Here is a 23502-nt window from a genome sequence, read left to right as displayed (position 1 = left end):
ATCTTGGGAAACAACAAGTGGAAGTCGCCTGCTAAAGGTCGGGGCTGTAGGGTGGATGAGGGAAAATTTCCCATTTGAATGAATTAAGGAGTTCTTTAGTGCGGTTTGCCGTGTGAGGTCGGGCATTGACGTGCAAAAACAAAATTTTGGACGTCAACTTTCCTCACCGTTTGTTTTGAACTGCTCTTCTAACGCCGTGCAAAGTTTGACAGTACCGGGCAGAATTTATGGCTGCTCCACGTTCGAGAAAATCAATAAGAAGCACACCTTGCCTATCCCAAAACACTGTCGCCATTGACTTCCCTTCTGAAAAGGTTTGCAGACATTTTCTTGGTTTCTGGGGGGGGGTCTTGTGTGAGTTCTTCGTCTCACAATTGACGCGTTTCACCAAAGTCTCGTCACCGGGTACGATTCGATCCAGTAATGAATCACCATGTTTGTGGTAGTCCTACAGAAACGTCAACGTTGTCCCTATTCGCTATTCTTTTCGGTGCTCTGTAACCATTTTGGGCACCCACTGTGCACAAAATTTGTGGTAGCCTAGCTTTTCAGTGACAATTTCAAACAACAAACTCTGTCACACTTGTGGAAAAGTAAACGTAAGCACCGTTATTGTGCAGCGACGGTTTCCACGAATCGTTTCATCAACTTTAGCGACAACATAGTTAGTCAAAAATTTTCGGGCGTTGGTTCGGCCATTTTTAAACCGAATGCAACATTTCCGGACGGAACATTCCCTCATTACGTTGTTTCCGTACACTTCGCACAATTCACGATAAATATACATAGGTTTTAGATTTTTTTGCCAGCAAAAACCTTATCACAGACCGCACCTCATAACTGGCGGGATTTTCGATTGCGGCGCACATTTCAAATTCGAATATTCGAATATCGAAAAAACCAACGCAAGGAGACGTTCCCGCTGTCACGGGAGGACGCCGACTGAGCTGCCGAGAACACACGCGTCAAAATATACGCGATCTGCGCGCACTTAGCGGCGTCAAACGGAAACGTTCCCTACATTATGAATAGCCCTCATATACAGGGTTAGTCACCTAACGTTACCGCTGGATGTATTTCGTAAACCACATCAAATACTGACGAATCGATTCCACAGACCGAACGTGAGGAGAGGGGCTAGTGTAATTTGTTAATACAAACCATAAAAAAATGCACGGAAGTATGTTTTTTTAATACAAATCTACGTTTTTTTAAAATGGAACCCCGTTAGTTTTGTTAGCACATCTGAACATATAAACAAATACGTAATCAGTGCCGTTTGTTGCAGTGTAAAATGTTAATTACATCCGGAGATATTGTAACCTAAAGTTGACGCTTGAGTACCACTCCTCCGCTATTCGATCGTGTGTATCGGAGAGCACCGAATTACGTAGGGATCCAAAGGGAACGGTGATGGTCCTTAGGTACAGAAGAGACTGGAACAGCACATTCGGTCCATATGCTAACACCTTTTTATTGGTCTTTTACACTGACGCACATCTACATTACCATGAGGGGTGAGGTACACGTACACACGTGGCTTCCGTTTTCAATTACGGAGTGGAATAGAGTGTGTCCCGACATGTCAGGCCAATAGATGTTCAATGTTCAATTGCTGCACACAATTGCAATCTCTGGCGTAATGAATGTCGTACACGCCGCAGTACATCTGCTGTAATGTCGCCGCAGGCTGCCACAATACTTTGTTTCATATCCTCTGGGGTTGTAGGCACATCACGCTACACATTCTCCTTTAACGTACCCCACAGAAAGATGTCAAGAGGTGTAAGATCAGGAGAACGGGCTGGCCAGTTCATGCGTCCTCCACGTCCTATGAAACGCCCGTCCAACACCCTGTCAAGGGTCAGCCTAGTGTTAATTGCGAAATGTGCAGGTGCACCATCATGCTGATACCACATACGTCGACGCGTTTCCAGTGGGACACACTCTATTCCACTTCGTAATTGAAAACGGAAACCACGTGTGTACGTTTACCTCACCCCTCATAGTAATGTACATGTGCGTCAGTGAAAAAGACCAATAAAAAGGTGTTAGCATGTGGACGTAATGTGCTGTTCCACTCTCTTCTGTACCTAAGGACCATCACCGTTCCCTTTGGATCCCTACGTAATTCGGTGCTCTCCGATACACACGACCGAACAGCGGAGGAGTGGTACTCAAGCGTCAACTTTAGGTTACAATATCTCCGGATGTAATTAACATTTTACAATGCAACAAACGGCACTGATTCACTGATTACGGATTTGTTTATATGTTCAGATGTGCTAACAAAACTAACGGGGTTCCATTTAAAAAAACGTAGATTTGTGTTAAAAAACATACTTCCGTGCATTTTTTTATGGTTTGTATTAAGCAATTACACTACCCCTCTCCTCACGTTCGGTCTGTGGAATCGATTCGTCAGTATTTGATGTGGTTTACGAAATACATCCAGCGGTAACGTTAGGTGACTAACCCTGTATAACGACAAGTCAGTGTTTAACGTTGCTACCAAAACTCTCGAGAAGTTCACGACTAATTTACTTCAGTTGTTTTGCATGACACTATAATTAACAGTCAGTTATAAATACACTTCATTTAAATATACACTACTGGCCATTAAAATTGTTACACCAAGAAGAAATGCAGATGATAAACGTCTATTCATTGGACAAATACATTATACTATAACTGACATGTGATTATATTTTCACGCAATTTGAGTGCATAGATACTGAGAAATCAGTACCCAGAACAACCACCTCTGGCCGTAATAACGGCCTCGATACGCCTGGGCATTGAGTCAGACAGAGCTCGGATGGCGTGTACAGGTACAGCTGCCCAAACAGCTTCAACAAGATACCACAGTTCATCAAGAGTAGTGACTGGCGTACTGTGACGAGCCAGTTGCTCGGCCACCATTGACCAGACGTTTTCAGTTGGTGAGAGATCTGGAGAATGTGCTGGCCAGGGCAGCAGCCGAACATTTCCTGTATCCAGAAAGGCCCGTACAGGACCTGCAACATGCGTTCGTGCATTATCCTGCTGAAATGTAGGGTTTCGCAGGGATCGAATGAAGGGTAGAGCCACGGGTCGTAACACATCTGAAATGTAACGTCCACTGTTCAAAGTGCCGTCAATACGAACCAGAGGTAACCGAGACGTTTAACCGATGGCACCCCATACCATCACGCCGGGTGATACGGCAGTATGGCGATGACGAATACACGCTTCCAATGTGCGTTCACCGCGATGTCGCCAAACACGGATGCGACCATCGTGATGCTGTAAACAGAAGCTGGATTCATCTGAAAAAATGACGTTATGCCATTCGTGCACCCAGGTTCGTCGTCGAGTACACCATCGCGGGCGCTCCTGTCTGTGATGCAGCGTCAAGGGTAACCGCAGCCACGGTCTCCGACCTGATAGTCCGTGCTGCTGCAAACGTCGTCGAACTGTTCGTGCAGATGGTTGTCGTCTTACAAACGTCCCCATCTGTTGACTCATGGATCGAGACGTGACTGCACGAACCGTTACAGCCGTGCGGATAAGATGCCCGTCATCTCGACTGCTAGTGATACGAGGCCGTTGGATCCAGCACGGCGTTCCGTATTACCCTCCTGAACCCACCGATTCCATATTCTGCTAACAGTCATCGGATCTCGACCAACGCGAGCAACAATGTCGCGATACGGTAAACCGCAATCGCGATGGGCTACAATCCGACCTTTATCAAAGTCGGAAACGTGATGGTACGCATCTCTCCTCCTTGCACGAGGCATCACAACAACGTTTCACCTGGAAACGCCGGTCAACTGCTGTTTGTGTATGAGAAATCCGTTGGAACCTTTCCTCATGTCAGCACGTTGTAGGTGTCGCCACCGGCACCACCCTTATGTGGATGCTCTGAAAAGCTAATCATTTGCATATCTCAGCATCTTCTTCCTGTCGGTTAAATTTCGCGTCTGTAGCACGTCATCTTCGTGGTGCACCGATTTTAATGGCCAGTAGTGTATGTAATCCGAGGGATATTCGGAAAGTAAGTACCGATCGTTTATGAAATGGAAACGACTGTGAAAATCTAATAGAGCTTTGCACATATGTGTTCGACAGTATGCCTGCCAGTTGCACCACTTTGCTTTTTTCAGGTCTGAGCGGATGGTGAGCACACAAAGACGCGTAGAAAATTGTCTCTCCCGCCAAGTATGAGGCCCTGGGGAGAGATTCCGCCTGATGTTATGCAGCCCGCATTACAGAACTGCCATACGGTTCCTACTTCGTGACAATTGAAGGGCTTATTTCAATTGTGGTACAAGTCCATTTTTGGCTGAAAAATCTGCAGTTGAGATACCAGAAATATTGAAGTATATATTTAACTTTAGGACTCTGTATCTCAGAATGAAGATAAATGGACTTGAACCACTATTGAAGTAAGCCGTTCAATTCTCGGTCGCAATCGGCAGGAGCAATGAAAATGCTCCTGCGACGTTTTCGATGTGAAGTGTTTGATCAGCCGTACTACAGCCCGTAATTGGCTCTCTCTGTATTTCATCTGTGCTCACATTAACGACTGGCTATGAAGACAACATTTTCGCACAGACAACGAGCTATAGACGAGCGTAGAGAATTGGCGGTTTCCTTCTATGACGAGGGTATTGAAAAGTCGGTACAACGCTACGACAAATGTCTAAGTCGGAGTGGTGACTATTTAGAGCAGTGGCTGGAAGCTGTAGCTAAGTGTTGCAGATAAAATATTTCTGATTTTCAAAGTGATTGCGATTTCGCGATGAATCGGAACTTAAAAAAAATGGCATTTCAGTCTTTGATCGCTAAAAAAAAATATTGCGATCAAAGACTGAAATGCCATATTTTTATTTAATGAACGATCGCGGAAATCCCATTAAGACAATCATGTCTAATTCTGATAATTGGCACTTAGTTGCCGAATAGCCCTAGTATGTAGAAGGAAAACTCAATCCAATCTTCTCATTCCGAGTAGACTGAAAGAGCTAATTGCTAAAAAACATTCAACAGCTAAGATCGCATAAATATATGCTTATTTAGAACAACCGATTTCGACAGACTTCCTTGTCATCATCAGGTCTTAAAAAGAAACTTTTTGTTTTGAAACGTGTACATTATACTCTGGACCTCACGCCCGGTTCTCATGTCGATAAGCACCTGTACATGCACGACGCTTTTATAATGTGCTGATTTTTGTGTGTCATGTCGATAAAAACCAGCACATGCACAACCCTTTTATAATGGGCCGATCTTTATCGGCATGATAACATGGACGGTAAATAGTTTGGACAAGAAGAGAATAGAAGCTTTCGAAATGTGGTGCTACAGAAGAATGCTGAACATTAGATGGGTAGATCACATAACTAATGAGGAAGTATTGAATAAGATTGGGGAGAAGAGAAGTTTGTGGCACAACTTGACCAGAAGAAGGGATCGGTTGGTAGGACATGTTCTGAGGCATCAAGGGATCACCAATTTAGTATTGGAGGGCAGCGTGGAGGGTAAAAATCGTAGGGGGAGACCAAGAGATGAATACACTAAGCAGATTCAGAAGGATGTAGGTTGCAGTAGTTACTGGTAGATGAAGAAGCTTGCACAGGATAGAGTAGCATGGAGAGCTGCATCAAACCAGTCTCAGGACTGAAGACCACAACAACAACAACAACAACAACTTAGCGTGGGACCCGGCGTAAAATGAACACGTTTCATAACAAGAAGATTTCTTCATGACCAGAAGTCGACTGCAAAGTCTGTCGAAAACTGATGTTTTAAGTAAAGTAACACTTATGCGATCTTGGCTACTGAATGTTTTCAGCAGGTTTTAAACGAAAACATTGTCAGCAAAATTATGGTAAAGTTCTTGACCGGCTTACTTCCAATTTTACAAGATGCACTCATCAGAACCGTTCGGATGGAAGCAGACTTCATACATTAGAGTATATGCTGGGTGATCAAAAAGTCAGTATAAATTCGAAAACTTAATAAACCACGAAATAATGTAGATAGAGAGGTAAAAATTGACACAGATGCTTGGAATGACATGGGATTTTATTAGAACAAAAAAAAAAAAAAAACAACGTTCACAAAATGTCCGACAGATGCCGTCGGACAGCAAAACTGCTACCGTGACGGGTGAGAGGTACGCCGATATGTTACAGAATCGCATCATCCCCAGCCTGTCTGATAAACACCTGCTGGAACGTACGATGTTCATGCAGGATGGCGCTACACCCCATATTGCTAGACGCGTGAAAGATCTCTTGCGCGCGTCGTTTGGTGATGATCGTGTGCTCAGCCGCCACTTTCGTCATGCTTTGCCTCCCAGGTCCCCAGACCTCAGTCCGAGCGATTATTGGCTTTGTGGTTACCTGAAGTCGCAAGTGTACCGTGATCGACCGACATCTCTAGGGATGCTGAAAGACAACATCCGACGCCAATGCCTCACCGTAACTCCGGACATGCTTTACAGTGCTGTTCACAACATTATTCCTCGAGTACAGCTATTGTTGAGGAATGATGGTGGACATATTGAGCATTTCCTGTAAAGAACATCATCTTTGCTTTGTCTTACTTTGTTACGCTAATTATTGCCATTCTGATCAGATGAAGCACCATCTGTCGGACATTTTTTGGACTTTTGTATTTTTTTGGTTCCAATAAAACCCCATGTCATTCCAAGCATGTGGGCCAATCTGTACCTCTCTATCTACATTATTCCGTGATTTATTCAGTTTTCAAATTTTTGCTGACTTTTTGATCACCCAGTATATAAAATAAAGAGCTTCTCTGCCGATTTACTTCAAATTTTACTGCTATAATCCACATTCGTACGCACGTAGGTTGTGTATTTTGTAAAGAACTACATACAGCTTTCCTGTTAAAACCAACTATGAGAAAGAAAATGATATACTGTGCTGTGCAAATGAGCGCTTTTGTTTTACTTCTCGCATTCAGTTGTAACTATGTTAGCAGGGCATTTAAACCATTAGACAAAACGCATCTCCCACATATATTCCTTCTTAATATACATAATTGGACGTGAAAAAAATGTATACACAACTAGATTCCGTTTTGTTTTCTTTTTTTGTCTAACACTGTATTCCTGACCGTTGGTAGGGAAGGAAGAGATGGAAAAAGAGAGAGGGGGAGAGAAGCAGTTTTGGACCTATATCCAATTACCATACGTATACGTAGTAGCGAAGCGATTTCAGGTTTGCTAGCGTATTTATAAAAACCGTTGTGTACATTTAAGTACACTAACCAGCCAGAACGTTATGACCACGAGCTTTGGTGCAGAACCGAGTGGAGGGTCTGAATCAGAGGCTCAGGCGGTTCTATGACCGTGTAGGCAGCAGATTCCACGACTTGCGCCATCGGGTGGTGGGTTTCCGGGTTCCGCTGACTAGGTCAGGAGGCGGCTACACGGGTAGCGGGGGCTGTGTGGAAGGGACTGGGCGGTTTTTTTTTAGGTTAGAGGGTCTCAGGAAACCAGAGAAAGGGAGTCCGTTTAAAACGGGACAGGTGAAACAAAGGAAGGTAGTTGTAGAAACGAACGTTATTGTAGTTGTAAATTGTCCTAGCTGTGGTGGGAAAGAACAAGAGCTCCGATCCCGAATAGAAAACACTGAAGCTCAGTTATAGGTACAGAAAGCTGGCTAAAGCCGGAAATAAGTTCAGCCGAAATTTTTTCAAACAATCTAACGGTGTTGGGAAAGGATAGATGAAATGCAGCTGGTGGGAAAGCATACTTCACCTCTTAGCAACAAATAATCCTGGACAAATAGGGAGTGTCGTGGCGAATACAGGCATTAGCGGCCACAAGGCAGTTGCTGCTAGGCTGAATACCCTAACACCCACAACCATCAAAAAGAAACTAAAAGTACATCTGTTAAAAAAGCTGATAAAAATGCTCTTAACGCCTTTTAAGAAATAGTCTTCACTCCTTCCGATCTGGTCATGTAGAAAAGATGTGAAATGGTTTCAAAGAGTGTCGCCGGAAATTGAGGGATATATAGCACATAAATTAATAAGTGATGGTACAGAAAACGGGTCAGATCGCTGTTGCAGAAGCAGCGAAAAAAGCATGTCAAATTTAAAAGAACCGAAAATCCCCAAGACTGGCAAAGTTTTACAGAAGTTCGAAATATAGCGCGTACTCCAATGCGAGATGCTTTTTAAAATTTTCCACAACGAAAATCTGTCTCGAAATCTGGCAGAAAACCCAAAGAGATTCTGGTCATACGTAAAGCACACCAGTGGCAAGACGTAATCAGTACCTTCACTGCGCGATAACAACGGTGAAGTCACTGATGACAGTGCCACCAAAGCAGAGTTATTAAACACGGTTTTCCGAAACTTCTTCACCAAAGAAGACGAAGTAAATATTCGTGAATTCCAATCAAGAACAACTGCCAAGATGAGAAACATAGAAATAAATATCCTCGGCGTCACAAAGCAGCTTAAATCACTTAATAAAGGCAAGGCTTCTGATCCAGACTGTATACCAGTCAGGTTCCTCTCAGAGTATGCTGATACAATAGCTCCATATTTAGCAATTATACACAACCGCTCGCTCACAAAAGATCCGCACCTAAATACTGGAAAATTGCTCGAGTTACACCAATACCGAAAAAGGGAAGTAGGAGTAATCCGCTGAATTACAGGCGCATATCACTAACGTCGATTTGCTGTAGGATTTTGGAACATATACTGTGTTCGAGCATTATGAATTGCCTCGAAGAAAATTATATATTGACACATAGTCAGCACGGATTCATAAAATATCGTTCTTGTGAAACACAACTAGCTCTTTATATTCATGAAGTAATGCGTGCTATCTACAGGGGATGTCAAATTGATTCCATATTTTCAGATAGGCTTTCGACACCGTTCCTCACAAGCGTCTTCTAATCAAACTGCGTGCCTACGGCATATCGCCTCAGTTGTGCGACTGGACTCGTGATTTCCTGTCAGAAAGGTCACAGTCCGTAGTAGTAGACGGAAAGTCATCGAGTATATCCGGCGTTCCCCAAGGAAGTGTTATAGGCCCTCTATTGTTCCTGATCAATATTAACGACATAGCAGAAAATCTCAGTAGCCGTCTTAGATTGTTTACAGATGATGCCGTCATTTACGTCTTGTAAAGTCATCAGATGATCAAAACAACTTGCAAAATGATGTAGATAAGATATCTGTATGGTGCGAAAAGTGGCAATTGACCCTGAATAAAGAAAAGTGTGAGGTTATTCACATGAGTACCAAAAGAAATCCACTAAATTTCGATTACCCGATAAGTCATACAAATCTCAAGGCTGTAAGTTCAACTAAATACTTAGGGATCACAATTACAAACGCCCTAAATTGGAACGATCACATAGACAATTTTGTGGGTAAAGCAAACCAAAGACTGCGATTCATTGGCAGAACACTTAGAAGGTGCTACAGGTCTACTAAAGTGACTGCTTACACCACGCTTGTCCACCCTATTCTGGAGTACTGCTGTGCGGTGTGGGTTCCGCATCAGGTGGGACTGACGGATGACATCGAAAGAAGTACAGAGAAGGTCAGCTAGTTCTGTATTATCACGATGTAGAGGAGATAGTGTCACAGACACGATACGTGAATTGGAGTGGCAATCATTAAAACAAACGCGTTTTTCGTTGCGACGGGATCCTCTCATGAAATTTCAATCACCAGTTTTCTCCTCCGACTGCGAAAACATTCTGTTGTCACCCTCCTACACAGGGAGAAATGACCATCACGATGAAATAAGAGAAATCAGGGCTCGCACAGAAAAATTTAAGCGCTCGTTTTTCCCGCGTGCCGTTCGAGAGTGGAACGGTAGAGAGACAGCTTGAAGGTGGTTCACTGAACCCTCTGCCATGCACTTTATTGTGAATAGCAGAGTAATCACGTAGATGTAGATGTAGATAAAGCGATGGAAAGATAATATTTTCTCTTATGTTCTTGTGATATTTTCTGAGATATTTTGATCCATTTGATAAAGCTGTAGCACCAACCAACTCCAACCTTAAAGTCTGTTAAGTTCTACTGTAGCCCTAGCTTACGAGAGTGTATTTGAATCATTTTTGTATTAATTCCAATGCCATTTTGACGGTTTCCTTGACTCCATTTCAGTACATCATCTTCTAGTTTTGGCCATTTTGCATTCAGTCGTCTTTTTGCATATTTAGTCTTCCTCATTTTTTTTTCAGTTGTTCTTTACTAGCCTGCCAATCGTGGGTGCTTTTCTCTGGTGTTGGAAGGCCGAAATGCCGCTCAAGTGCTCTGTTTCCATGTTCTGCTGCGTATGGTATTACTTTCAATTTATAGCTTCCATAATATGCATACCTCTTATTTTTTTCCGATTACGAAACTAGCTACTAACAAAAACATTGCACTGTTACAGATAACATAAATTCCATTCGAGTTCACTGGCACGGTAGACTGCAATGACGCATCACAGGCTGGACAGTGTGCTTGGTTTGTCGCGGCAGGGAGGGAGGGAGATGGTGTTAGCGAGCTTGCGAATCCGCGCAACTCACGTTCGTCGCATCGCTGCGCTGCTGCTAAAGTTGAATCCAGTGTTGCCAGATAGAGATAGGTTTCCCGCAGCATCGAATATATGGTCATTTTTGAGACTGGCGGGAATTTTAAATCAAACACAGCATATGTCTACACTAAAATCGAGTAAACGTTGCACCTGAATTTTGGAGCCATTTTTTTGCAGAAAAAAGCGCGTCTTATAGTCCATAAAATGCGATAGATACATGAACAGCATCCACACCAAACAACTGACCAAAGTTTAGTACTGGCAACAATGCTTTGATAATTTGAATGTAACAACTGATCTCTCTTGTTGTGCAACTTCACATATTTAAACCATAGAGTAAAAATATTTCTGGAGTGAGCATTTAGAAGCGCAGAATTGATTTTGTGTTGTCAACATACGTTGCCCCAATGGTCACGTGATCTCGGGACGCCGTAGATTTGTCCGGCATTTGTCCTATAAATTTTGAATGTTGTCATATCGCTAGTAAAGACAGATTCCCTTCGTAAGTGCTGTGGATTTAGTATAGACGTTTTGCAGGCACCATAGCAGTTTACGTCTGATATTTGAAATAAATTGGGCTCTTAGCTTTGAAGAGCAAAATGAACGAGCATGACGTCACAGAAGCTTCACGTCAGCATGTATTTACAATGTCTTTCATGTCACATCTCGTCAAGTCGCTTAACACAGTACCGAACGGCGAAATTGAGGTTTTGAGTCACCATCCCTAATATGCATAAAATGTTAGAGTATAGTATCAGAACTGAGGAGCTACCAACGACAAAAGTTGTCAATGGCCGAAGCAAACTTTTTAACCTATGTTCTTGATCAATTATGTTTGGTAAATTACTGAGAAGTGAGACAACGTTTCAAAACATCGACAATTATTTGCTAGGGAAAATATGTACATTAATACACATCAAAGAAAGCTTCAAACGAATTAATGAAGCCTGTTAAACCTATCCATTATGTTTTTTCTTACGTAATTAATAACGTCATAAACAACTGTATTTGCCTCCTTCATTAAAGCTGACTGTTTTGCTTAAAATGTCATATGGTGGAATTTGATTCGTCTACTTATGTTCTTATACATATACATTGTGGGCGTCAGCGCCTTTGTGTTATGGTAAAACCTAAATAACTTTTCGCCTTCAGATATACGACCTCGGTTGTGTAAGAAAGTGGGAAAAATATCCCAGTCTTCATGGAACATCTCCAATTTGTCACTAAAACAAAGCGCTATTATAAAATAAAGATTATGAAGATACAACAGTACAAAATCCACTATTATAAGGAGAATGAACGGGGCGAAAATAGGTTAACTGAAGATGTTAACAGACTGATACCGTCAAAATTTTCTTCCCGAGAAACCTTGACGTACCGTGAAATGACGTGACGTTCCGTTGACGACCTGTGCGAATGCCTCCATTCGAAAGGTATTGTAGAATGTTTTGGTGTTATGTGACGACACGTGACGTTACCTGATGGCGGACGCGAATTGGCGTTAAACAATCGACGTCGTTCCTAGATCACGTGACAATTCCAGTTTAATGTTGACAACATGCGCAGGATGCAATGCTCACTCCAGAGATATTTCTACTCTATGATTTCAACCATAGAGTAAATTGTTGCCAGATAGAGATAGGTTTCCCGCAGCATCGAATATATGGTCATTTTTAAGACTGGCGGGAATTTTAAATCAAACACAGCATATGTCTACACTAAAATCGAGTAAACGTTGCACCTGAATTTTGGAGCCACTTTTTTTTGCAGAAAAAAGCGCGTCTTATAGTCCATAAAATGCGATAGATACATGAACAGCATCCACACCAAACAACTGACGAAAGTTTAGTACTGGCAACAATGCTTTGATAATTTGAATGTAACAACTGATCTCTCTTGTTGTGCAACTTCACATATTTAAACCATAGAGTAAATATCTCTGGAGTGAGCGAGGCGTTCTGCGCATGTTGTCAACATTAAACGGGGATTGTCACGTGTTTTCGGAACTTAGCTGTGCGTGTGTGCTTTCTGCAGCGTTACAAGTTTATAATATCAAGAGTTTTTGTTGTGTTTCACCGTTTGTTGATAGTGTAATAGCGAGGGTGAATTACTGTTGTTGCTACGAATGCAAAGAAAAATATGTGAAAGGAGGGATAGTAACTTTTCATAGGTACATACTATGTAGCTCTAATTATAGTTATCATATTAGTAAGAGACACTGTTTATGTTTAAAAATTTCGAGACGCATTATAAATAAGGCTTGATTCTGTAGACCTATTTTTCTACGATTTTATGACTATATAATAGATATTACGGCTCGTACAAAAGCTTACAAACAATCGCTTCCTCTCGTAAATTTGAGTGGAACAGGAAAGGGAATGGTTAGTTGTTTCAGCAAATACTATCCTCCAAGCATTTATCAGTGACTTGTCGATTACGTATATAGATTACTCAGTCTCTTATTTATTTAATGAACTGGGAGCAGGTACTTAAAATGCATTAAATAAATACCTCAAAGTGCCACCAGTAAGAAAAATTGTGCTTTAGGTCGCAAAAACGAGAGAATAAATACGCAGAAACACAAGAAAAAAGGACGAATTAGCAGGGATATAATCGCTAATGTGTGGTAAATTCGGTGTTTTTCAGACACTTGCGAAAGTATTAACGTACTGTCAAGTCGTTTTGCAAGACTATCACTGCAAAAGTGTACTTCAGGCTCTGTAATACTATAAAGTGCCGTATCATACCAAAAACTACCAAAAATCGAGTGCATCTGAACTGTGACACCTATCGCAAAGGAGCAGGATGTAATATCACTTGCCCTTAAAAGCTACGTAGCTGGTTTATACCCGGTATCAAATGGATACTGTTAAAATGTCTGCCCAACATTTATAAATAATCCACGACACGTACGAAAAGAATCCGTCTGTACTAGGGATGTAGTGACATTCTAAATATACAGGGTGCTATACGGACAAACACACGACGTCCCGAGATCACGTGACCAGGTTGGCTCTGAGCACTATGGAACTTAACATCTGAGGTCATCAGTCCCCTAGAACTTAGAATTACTTAAACCTAACTAACCTAAGGACATCACACACATCCATGCCCGAAGCAGGATTCGAACCTGCGACCGTAGCGGTCGCGCGGTTCCAGACTTAAGCGCCTAGAACCGCTCGGCCACGCTGGCCGGCACGTGACCAGGCCGGCAATGTATGTTGACAACACAAAATCTGTTCTGCGCATGTGAATGCTCACTCCAGAGATATTTACTCTATGATTTCAACGATAAGCAACTAAACATTTGCATTCACTTTTTCTCTTTAGCACTGGCAACAATGCTTTGGTAATTTGAATGCAACAACTGATCTCGCTTGTTGTGCAACTTCACATATTTTAACGATATTTCAACATTTGCATTGACATTTTTAAAAAAATGCGTGTACCCCAGTCACACAAAAATAAAATTTTACTACCCATATTGGTTGTACATATCACGAATTTTTAAACACTCGGTTAATACAGAGCGAAGAGACACAAGTGTAACAAATTAAGCTACAACAAGGGGGGGAAAATCTATTGTATTCATAAAGATCCGAGCGCTAGCGTTTAAATATGGGGTGTCCCAATAGGAATGGTCAGTATTCAGTGACTGACAGGAATGATCATTCCGAGAAAAAAATTCTACCAAAGATAAACTCTAAAATCGATACCCAAAGAGCTACAAGCACTTCTTTATCTTCGGTCTGTGAAACAAATTTCTTCTATTGCCAGCTCATTGCTTTCCATTTCTGGAGAGGAGGTAGCATCTAGCAAAATGTGTTTCACCAAATTTTATTTCGTGATCTCCATCCTTAAAAACATGTTTCGCTACTGCCGATTTGTCGATATGTCCCGAGCGACAGTTTCTTTTGTGCTCCGTCAACCGTGTATTGGTGCTTCTTTTTGTAGTTCCTACGTTTTGGTGAAACAAGCGTGCTAGCGAGGACGTCGCACTATTATACGCGTATGTATAGAGAGGCAATTGAAATCCGCAAACATCAATACAACAATTTTAATCGTAAAGAAGAAGGATTGAAATTGGATATGGCGGTCGACGTTGCATCAATCACGTGACAATCGATTGCCTGCTATCGAGAGAACAGACGATATCCAGAGATAGCTGCACATCTACGCCACGTGACGTGTGATGGCGCCCCCTACGATCTCCATATAAGCGGCGGCCCCAGCTCCTAGCAGAGGATACGGATCCTGTACACCTCCCGTAAACTTGATCCTCGTCATCCGCTCGTGTCCCTGATCCTCTCCCGCCCCCGCCCTCTGCCGCGCCTGTATTCCCACGTCCCACCCGGTGTCCATCTCTCCACCCTCCTTACCCTCTCCCAAGGTGGCTTCCGCCAGCTCCCCCTCCCTGATGATATCCTCGTCCCCTCCATCTACCCCTCCTCTCAACTTTGACCCTGCCCCACCCCCCACTTTCGGTGTCCTTTCCTTTCGGCACCCTCCCTCCCTTCTCTTCTCTTCCCTTCTTTTTCCTTTTGCCCTGTCCCCTCCCTCCACCCCTCTACCCCCGGGCTTCCCCTCCCCCTTCCTCCCTCCCCCCTATCTCCTCTGCCCGTGGCATCTCTGCCCTCCCCTCTCGCTCTCCCACTCCCCTTCCTCCTCCTCCTCTTTTGGCAGGTCCCCGGACTCGTACACGCTCAGTGGACTTTAGCGCGCCGGAGATCATCGCCATCTGTGTGTCGTGTGTGTGCCTCGATTTGTGTTTAGTGTTCTGTCATCGTCACGCATCAACTGTTCACGTGTGCCGTCTCCATCATCCGTGTTCTGTGCGCCGTGTCACCAAGTGTTTCCTGTTTTTTCGAGTCCAGCGTGAACGGCTTCATGTTTATTGTTTTTTAGATCTCCTTTTTTTGACCGCCGTTTTTATTATTGTTCCACTTAAGGCTGAAGAGCAGCGTACTATGCTGCTGACAGCCCGCCTGTATCAGGTGATGAAAATTACAATAAAGGAAAAAAAAAAACTCCTAGCAGCCAGTCGTCGACTCACCTCGGAAGATGTTCTCAGTAGTTGAGAACGAAACGTCAGGGAGAAGAAGTTCTACAGAGCGACCACGGCAACTTAGCCCGGAAGTGTTTACGGAATTCGTACCATTAGGGTTTAGCTGAATGGCATACTGACCTGGAAGTACTTGTGGCCGAAGAGCTCGATGCCGTCCTTGAACCAGGTAATGTGTGGCCGGGGGTAGCCCTGGGCCATGCAGAAGAAGGAGATCTTCCGGCCGAGCATGTAGTCCAGCTCAAAGTGCGACGCCTTCACGATGCGTGCTCCCTGCAACCGAGCAACATCTCTCAGCATGGCTCGAGCCATGTATGCGAGTGTACGTGTGTGTGTGTGTGTGTGTGTGTGTGTGTGTCTGAGCACACTTCAACCACTCATACACTACTGACCACTAAAACTTCAACACTGTCAGGGCAGCCCACAACAAACATCAAGTTGTCATACGTGATTGGGCCCGCATCTCGTGGTCGTGCGGTAGCGTTCTCGCTTCCCACGCCCGGGTTCCCGGGTTCGATTCCCGGCGGGGTCAGGGATTTTCTCTGCCTCGTGATGGCTGGGTGTTGTGTGCTGTCCTTAGGTTAGTTAGGTTTAAGTAGTTCTAAGTTCTAAGGGACTTATGACCACAGCAGTTGAGTCCCATAGTGCTCAGAGCCATACGTGATTGGATATGCTAATTCAATGCAACCGCCGAAAGTAGCATGAACTAACTCCATGCGTACAAAATGTTAGTGGACAGTATGCTACTTGATATTTTATTTTAGTATGTAAGCTGATGTGGTAGATGGACATATGCCAATTGAGAGTAATCTATTATTGCTATCCTTAGTTGTTGGATGTGATTTTTTTCCTTAATGTTTTAAATTTGTTCGACAATTTGTTGTTGCATGTGTAATAAAATACGCTTTTTATCATTTTGGCACTCAAAAAATGCATAAGCAGTCAAAGTAGCATATATATATACAGGGTGCTCCATTGATCGTGACCAGGCCAAATATTTCACGAAATAAGCGCCAAACGAAAAAACTACAAGCTTTAAGGTGGAAACCAGATGGTGCTATGGTTGGCCCGCTAGATGGCTCTGCCATAAGTTAAACGCATATCAACTGCGTTTTTTAAATAGGATCCCCCATTTTTAATTACATATTCGAGTAGTACGTAAAGAAAAATGAATGTTTTAGTTGGACCACTTTTTTAGCTTTGTGATAGATGCCGCTGTAATACTCAAAAACAATTGGCGCACAATTTAGGCGAACAGTTGGTAACAGGTAGGTTTTTTAAAATAAAATACAGAACGTAGGTACGTTTGAAAATTTTATTTCACTTGTTCCAATGTGATATATAGGGTGTTTCAAAAATGACCGGTATATTTGAAACGGCAATAAAAACTAAACGAGCAGCGATAGAAATACACCGTTTGTTGCAATATGCTTGGGACAACAGTACATTTTCAGGCGGACAAACTTTCGAAATTACAGTAGTTACAATTTTCAACAACAGATGGCGCTGCAAGTGATGTGAAAGATATAGAAGACAACGCAGTCTGTGGGTGCGCCATTCTGTACGTCGTCTTTCTGCTGTAAGCGTGTGCTGTTCACAACGTGCAAGTGTGCTGTAGACGACATGGTTTATTCCTTAGAACAGAGGATTTTTCTGGTGTTGCAATTCCACTGCCTAGAACACAGTGTTGTTGCAACAAGACGAAGTTTTCAACGGAGGTTTAATGTAATCAAAGGACCGAAAAGCGATACAATAAAGGACCTGTTTGAAAAATTTCAACGGACTGGGAACGTGACGGATGAACGTGCCGGAAAGGTAGGGCGACCGCGTACGGCAACCACAGAGGGCAATGCGCAGCTAGTGCAGCAGGTGATCCGACAGCGGCCTCGGGTTTCCGTTCGCCGTGTTGCAGCTGCGGTCCAAATGACGCCAACGTCCACGTATCTTCTCATGCTCCAGAGTTTACACCTCTATCCGTACAAAATTCAAACGCGACAACCCCTTAGCGCCGCTATCATTGCTGCACAAGAGACATTCGCTAACGATATAGTGCACAGGATTGATGACGGCGATATGCATGTGGGCAGCATTTGGTTTACTGACGAAGCTTACTTTTACCTGGACGGCTTCGTCAATAAACAGAACTGGCGCATATGGGGAACCGAAAAGCCCCATGTTGCAGTCCCATCGTCCCTGCATCCTCAAAAAGTACTGGTCTGGGCCGCCATTTCTTCCAAAGGAATCATTGGCCCATTTTTCAGATCTGAAACGATTACTGCATCACGCTATCTGGACATTCTTCGTGAATTTGTGGCGGTAGAAACTGCCTTAGACGACACTGCGAACACCTCGTGGTTTATGCAAGATGGTGCCCGGCCACATCGCACGGCCGACGTCTTTAATTTCCTGAATGAATATTCCGATGATCGTGTGATTGCTTTGGGCTATTCGAAACATACAGGAGGCGGCGTGGATTGGCCTCCCTATTTGCCAGACATTAACCCCTGTGACTTCTTTCTGTGGGGACACTTGAAAGACCAGGTGTACCGCCAGAATCCAGAAACAATTGAACAGCTGAAGCAGTACATCTCATCTGCATGTGAAGCCATTCCGCCAGACACGTTGTCAAAGGTTTCGGGTAATTTCATTCAGAGACTACGCCATATTATTGCTACGCATGGTGGATATGTGGAAAATATCGTACTATAGAGTTTCCCAGACCGCAGCGCCATCTGTTGTTGAAAATTGTAACTACCGTAATTTCGAAAGTTTGTCTGCCTGAAAATGTACTGTTGTCCCAAGCATATTGCAACAAACGGTGTATTTCTATCGCTGCTCGTTTAGTTTTTATTGCCGTTTCAAATATACCGGTCATTTTTGAAACACCCTGTATATACCATTGTGAACTTATCATTTCTGAGAACGCCTACTGTTACAGCGTGATTACCCATAAATACCACATTAATGCAATAAATGCTCAAAATTATGTCCGTCAACCTCAGAGCATTTGGAAATACATGTAACGACATTCCTCTCGACAGCGAGCAGTTCGCCTTCCGTAATGGTCGCACATGCATTGACAATGCGCTGACGCATGTTGTCAGGCGTTGTCGGTGGATCACGATAGCAAATATCCTTCAACATTCCCCACAGAAAGAAATCCGCGGACGTTAGATCCGGTGAACGTGCGGGCCACGGTATGGTGCTTCGACGACCAATCCACCTGTCATGAAATATGCTATTCAATACCGCTTCAACCGCACGCGAGCTATGTGCCGGACATCCATCATGTCGGAAGTATCTCGCCATTCTGTCATGCAGTGAAACATCTAGTAGTAACATCGGTAAAACATTACGTAAGAAATCAGCAAACATTCCACCATTTAGATTGTTATCGATAAAATGGGGGCCAATTATCCTTCCTCCCATAATGCCGCACCATACACTAACCCGCCAAGGTCGCTGATGTTCCACTTGCCGCAGCCATCGTGGATTTTCCGTTGCCCAATAGTGCATATTATGCCGGATTACGTTACCGCTGTTGGTGAATGACGCTTCGTCGCTAAATAGAACGTGTGCAAAAAATCTGTCATCGTCCCGTAATTTCCCTTGTGCCCAGTGGCAGAACTATACACGACGTTCAAAGTCGTCGCCATGCAATTCCTGGTGCATAGAAATACGGTACGGGTGCAATCGATGTTGATGTAGCATTCTCAACACCGTCGTTTTTGAGGTTCCCGATTCTCGCCCAATTTGTCTGCTACTGATGTGCGGATTAGCCGCGACAGCAGCTAAAACACCTACTTGGGCATCATCATTGGTTGCAGGTCGTGGTTGACGTTACACATGTAGCTGAACATTTCCTGTTTCCTTAAATAACGTAACTATCCGGCGAACGGTCCGGACACTTGGATGACGTCGTCCAGGATACCGAGCAGCATACATAGCATACGTCCGTTGGGCATTTTGATCACAATAGCCATACATCAACACGATATCGACCTTTTCCGCAATTGGTAAACGGTCCATTTTAACACGGGTAATGTATCACGAAGCAAATACCGTCCGCACTGGTGGAATGTTACGTGATACCACGTACTTATACGTTTGTGACTATTACAGCGCCATCTATCACAAAGCGAAAAAAGTGGTCCAACTAAAACATTCATATTTCTTTACGCACTACACGAATACGTAATAAAGATGGGGGTTCCTATTTACAAAACACGCAGTTTATATCCGTTTGACCTATGGCAGCGCCATCTAGCGGACCAACCATAGCACCATCTGGTTTCCCCCTTCAAGCTAAACGAGTTTCGTTGTTTGTAGTTGTTTGGTTTGACGCTTATTTCGTGAGATATTTGGCCCGGTCACTATCAATGGACCACCCTGTAAGCCGTCAAAGTTGCATATATATACAGGGTTATTACAAATGATTGAAGCGATTTCACAGCTCTACAATAACTTTATTATTTGAGATATTTTCACAATGCTTTGCACACACATACAAAAACTCAATAAGTTTTTTTAGGCATTGACAAATCATCGATATGTGCCCCTTTAGTGATTCGGCAGACATCAAGCCGATAATCAAGTTCCTCCCACACTCGGCGCAGCATGTCCCCATCAATGAGTTCGAAAGCATCGTTGATGCGAGCTCGCAGTTCTGGCAGAGGAGGTTTAAACACTGAATCTTTCACATAACCCCACAGAAAGAAATCGCATCGGGTTAAGTTGGGAGAGCGTGGAGGCCGTGACACGAATTGCTGATCATGACCTCCACCACGACCGATCCATCGGTTTTCCAATCTCCTGTTTAAGAAATGCCGAACATCACGATGGAAGTGCGGTGGAGCACCATCCTGTTGAAAGATGAAGTCGGCGCTATCGGTCTCCAGTTGTGGCATGAGCCAATTTTCCAGCATGTCAAAGATACACGCATGAAACTTGCCCGCACGCGTTCAACTGTTTCCTCGCTCACTGCAGGCCGACCCGTTGATTTCCCCTTACAGAGGCATCCAGAAGCTTTAAACTGCGCATTCCATCGCCGAATGGAGTTAGCAGTTGGTGGATCTTTGTTGAACTTCGTCCTGAAGTGTCGTTGCACTGTTATGACTGACTGATGTGAGTGCATTTCAAGCACGACATACGCTTTGTCGGCTCCTGTCGCCAATTTGTCTCACTGCGCTCTCGAGCGCTCTGGCGGCAGAAACCTGAAGTGCGGCTTCAGCCGAACAAAACTTTATGAGTTTTTCTACGTATCTGTAGTGTGTCGTGACCATATGTCAATGAATGGAGCTACGGTGAATTTATGAAATCGCTTCAATAATTTGTAATAGCCCTGTATGTATAAGATGTTGAAAGTGGCCCCTGTGACACTATTACACAATTCTACGCATATCAGGATATTTCGATACAATGGGCATAAAGTTCGCACATCGATGGCAGCAATTTCACTGTTGATGTTGCCTTTCAGTTCCTGTATTGTGTGTGCATTTGTTTCCTAGATATTGCTCTTCAAGCCTCTCCACAGAAAAAAATCACATATTCTTACATCCCTAGAATGTGGTGGCTATAAATATTTCCTGATACTTCGTTCCTCAGTGAAGACGTATGGATTCGTTCCAGGGATACCGTCGATGTGTGGCATGCTGCCCCATCTTGCCAGAAGAAGCAGTGTTATCTTTCATATTCAGCGAGTTGTATAAAGAATTTCCATATATGCAACTGTGTTGAAGGTAGTGTCGAAAAATATCGGTCCAATGTTGTGCGTTCCTGTTGCATCCAACCAAACGCCGATTTTTTCGTAACGGAGTGGTTGCTGATACACAATGTAAAGGCGCTCTGATGGCCATTACCTCGTGTTTGTGAATTCACATGACCAGAAACATGAAACCAGTGTCATCACTCACGATGTAATGGAAAGGCTTACCTAAACCATCACTGGCCACATGCAGTAATCTACACATTGTGCTGTCATCCTCCCATAACTGCTGCACCATCGTGACATGATATGGCATCAATACACGCTGACAACACCTCCTATTTACAAGCACCTCTGAATAATTCTTCAGCGGATACCTGCAATAACTTCTGGTGTGCGAACTGAAGGAATTCTTCGTCATTTTACATCAGGGCCGGCCAGAAATTCTAAACGCGTGCGGTGCTCTTCCACATGTGCAACTTCTGGGTCACAGCGTGCACGCCGCAGCCGTCAGCGTTCAGGTAGTGCATGTTTCTACGCACAGATGTCGCTCCTCTGTTACACAAAGTGCGTCGTCGACAACTCGTATGTATATCACAACCCGGGCTGTATCTGTAACATCTGTTGCTTCATCGAGCGCAACAGAGAAAGCAACAAAGTATTCGGCCTTATTTATTAGCTGCCTGTGCAGATCGCCGGCCACAGCACTGATCCGTCTTGTCACTGTTTGTTTGGATAGACTGATTTCTGGAAACCTGCTGACGTTCGTGGGACACACAAGTTCTGCAGCATCAATCAGACACCCTTTCACAAACTTCCCTTCGGAAAAGGGTTTCCCAGATTGTGCAATTCTTAAGGGGCTCCGGAAAGTATCAAAATCATGAAAAGTTCAATTTTTACTTTTTTGCGTTTTCTGAATCTGCAGACTATTACCTTTTAATAGATATATAATTTATTCAATTCCGAAGACTACAACTATTTTTAAATTTTTTTTGAAATGTGTTCTACATGGGCGTGACCCACTGTGGCGCTGTTAAACTGCTGTCAAATGGTGTTATTATTAATTATAATTTATTATTATTATTATTATTAATAATTATAATTTGAGTGTATTGGACACGTACAGAAGCGAATGGGAACAAGACTTCGGCAAGTGAAAGCTTCGTACAAAAAACAAAAACTCAGTGATGGTAATGGGTTGGATGGGAAGGGAAGGTTAACTGACAGTGTAATTGACAAAATACAGAACTATTATGGAATGGCTATTAGGCAAAATACACAAAGTGTCGACGAAATGAAGAAGGCTGTTTGGGCTCTTTTTTTTCATACTTCTTCAACCGATGAAAATCCCCAACATAGCTTGTGTCCCAAAGAAGAAGACAGTTGGTGTAAATATAACAATGGATTGCTAACTGGTGAAGTGTACACTCATAAGCATAGTCTGATTCATGCAATAATGGAGGTGATAAAACCTATTTTCAGAGACTTAGCAGCACCTGAACTGTTGAAAAAGTGTATTCACGGAAAAACTCAAAACCCCAATGAAAGTGTAAATAGTGTTATATGGTCGAGAATCCCCAAGACTGTATTTGTTGGAATAGAAACACTTCACTTTGGTGTGTATGATGCTGTTGCGACTTTCAATGATGGCAACATTGTAAGGTGCAAGGTATTTAGAAATATGGGAATGAAGATAGGTTCTAACATGGTACGAGCGATGCTTGCTTTAGACAAGGAACGCCTTCGGGCTGCAGACAGGGCTGTAAAGAGTCTAGAAATACAAGCAAGAGTAAACAGGAGGAGGAACAAGAGGAAGCTGGAGGAGGAGTTTGCAGAGGATGAAGATAATCCATCCTATGGACCTGCAATGCACTAAAAAGTTAATCCAATCTTTGTCGCTCGATTCCCAAAACTTTTATTTTCTCATACTAATTACATGTTTTCTAAGGATCTTCCAAACATATTTGTTTCAAACTTTCAGTAAATGTTACACAGTACCTTCTGCATAATTTAACACAGCGTTTTTCCAAAAAACTGTATATTTTTGAATATATAAATAAAAAATTGCAAAAATATGTTGTGAATTTTCATTACAATTGAAAAAAATCATCTTTAATAACTGAACTAAAATTTTGTAAAATCCCTGTGTTAAGTTGTAGC

General features: G+C 43.1%; 1 protein-coding gene across 2 annotated transcripts in view; it reads right to left on the bottom strand.

Moving 5' to 3' along the window:
* Positions 1-23502, bottom strand: part of LOC126108127 (immunoglobulin domain-containing protein oig-4-like) — a 75722-nt gene that overhangs the window by 4853 nt on the left and 47367 nt on the right. For both annotated transcript variants that reach the window (XM_049913378.1, XM_049913379.1), the window contains exon 3: positions 15762-15911. In XM_049913378.1, coding sequence (XP_049769335.1) covers positions 15762-15911 — 150 coding nt within the window. The remainder of the gene's footprint in view (positions 1-15761; positions 15912-23502) is intronic.

This window comes from Schistocerca cancellata, chromosome 11 (genome assembly GCF_023864275.1).
Source record: "Schistocerca cancellata isolate TAMUIC-IGC-003103 chromosome 11, iqSchCanc2.1, whole genome shotgun sequence".
NCBI lineage: Eukaryota > Metazoa > Arthropoda > Insecta > Orthoptera > Acrididae > Schistocerca > Schistocerca cancellata.
Note: the sequence above shows the minus strand (reverse complement) of the source record. Positions and strands in the feature narration are given on the sequence as shown.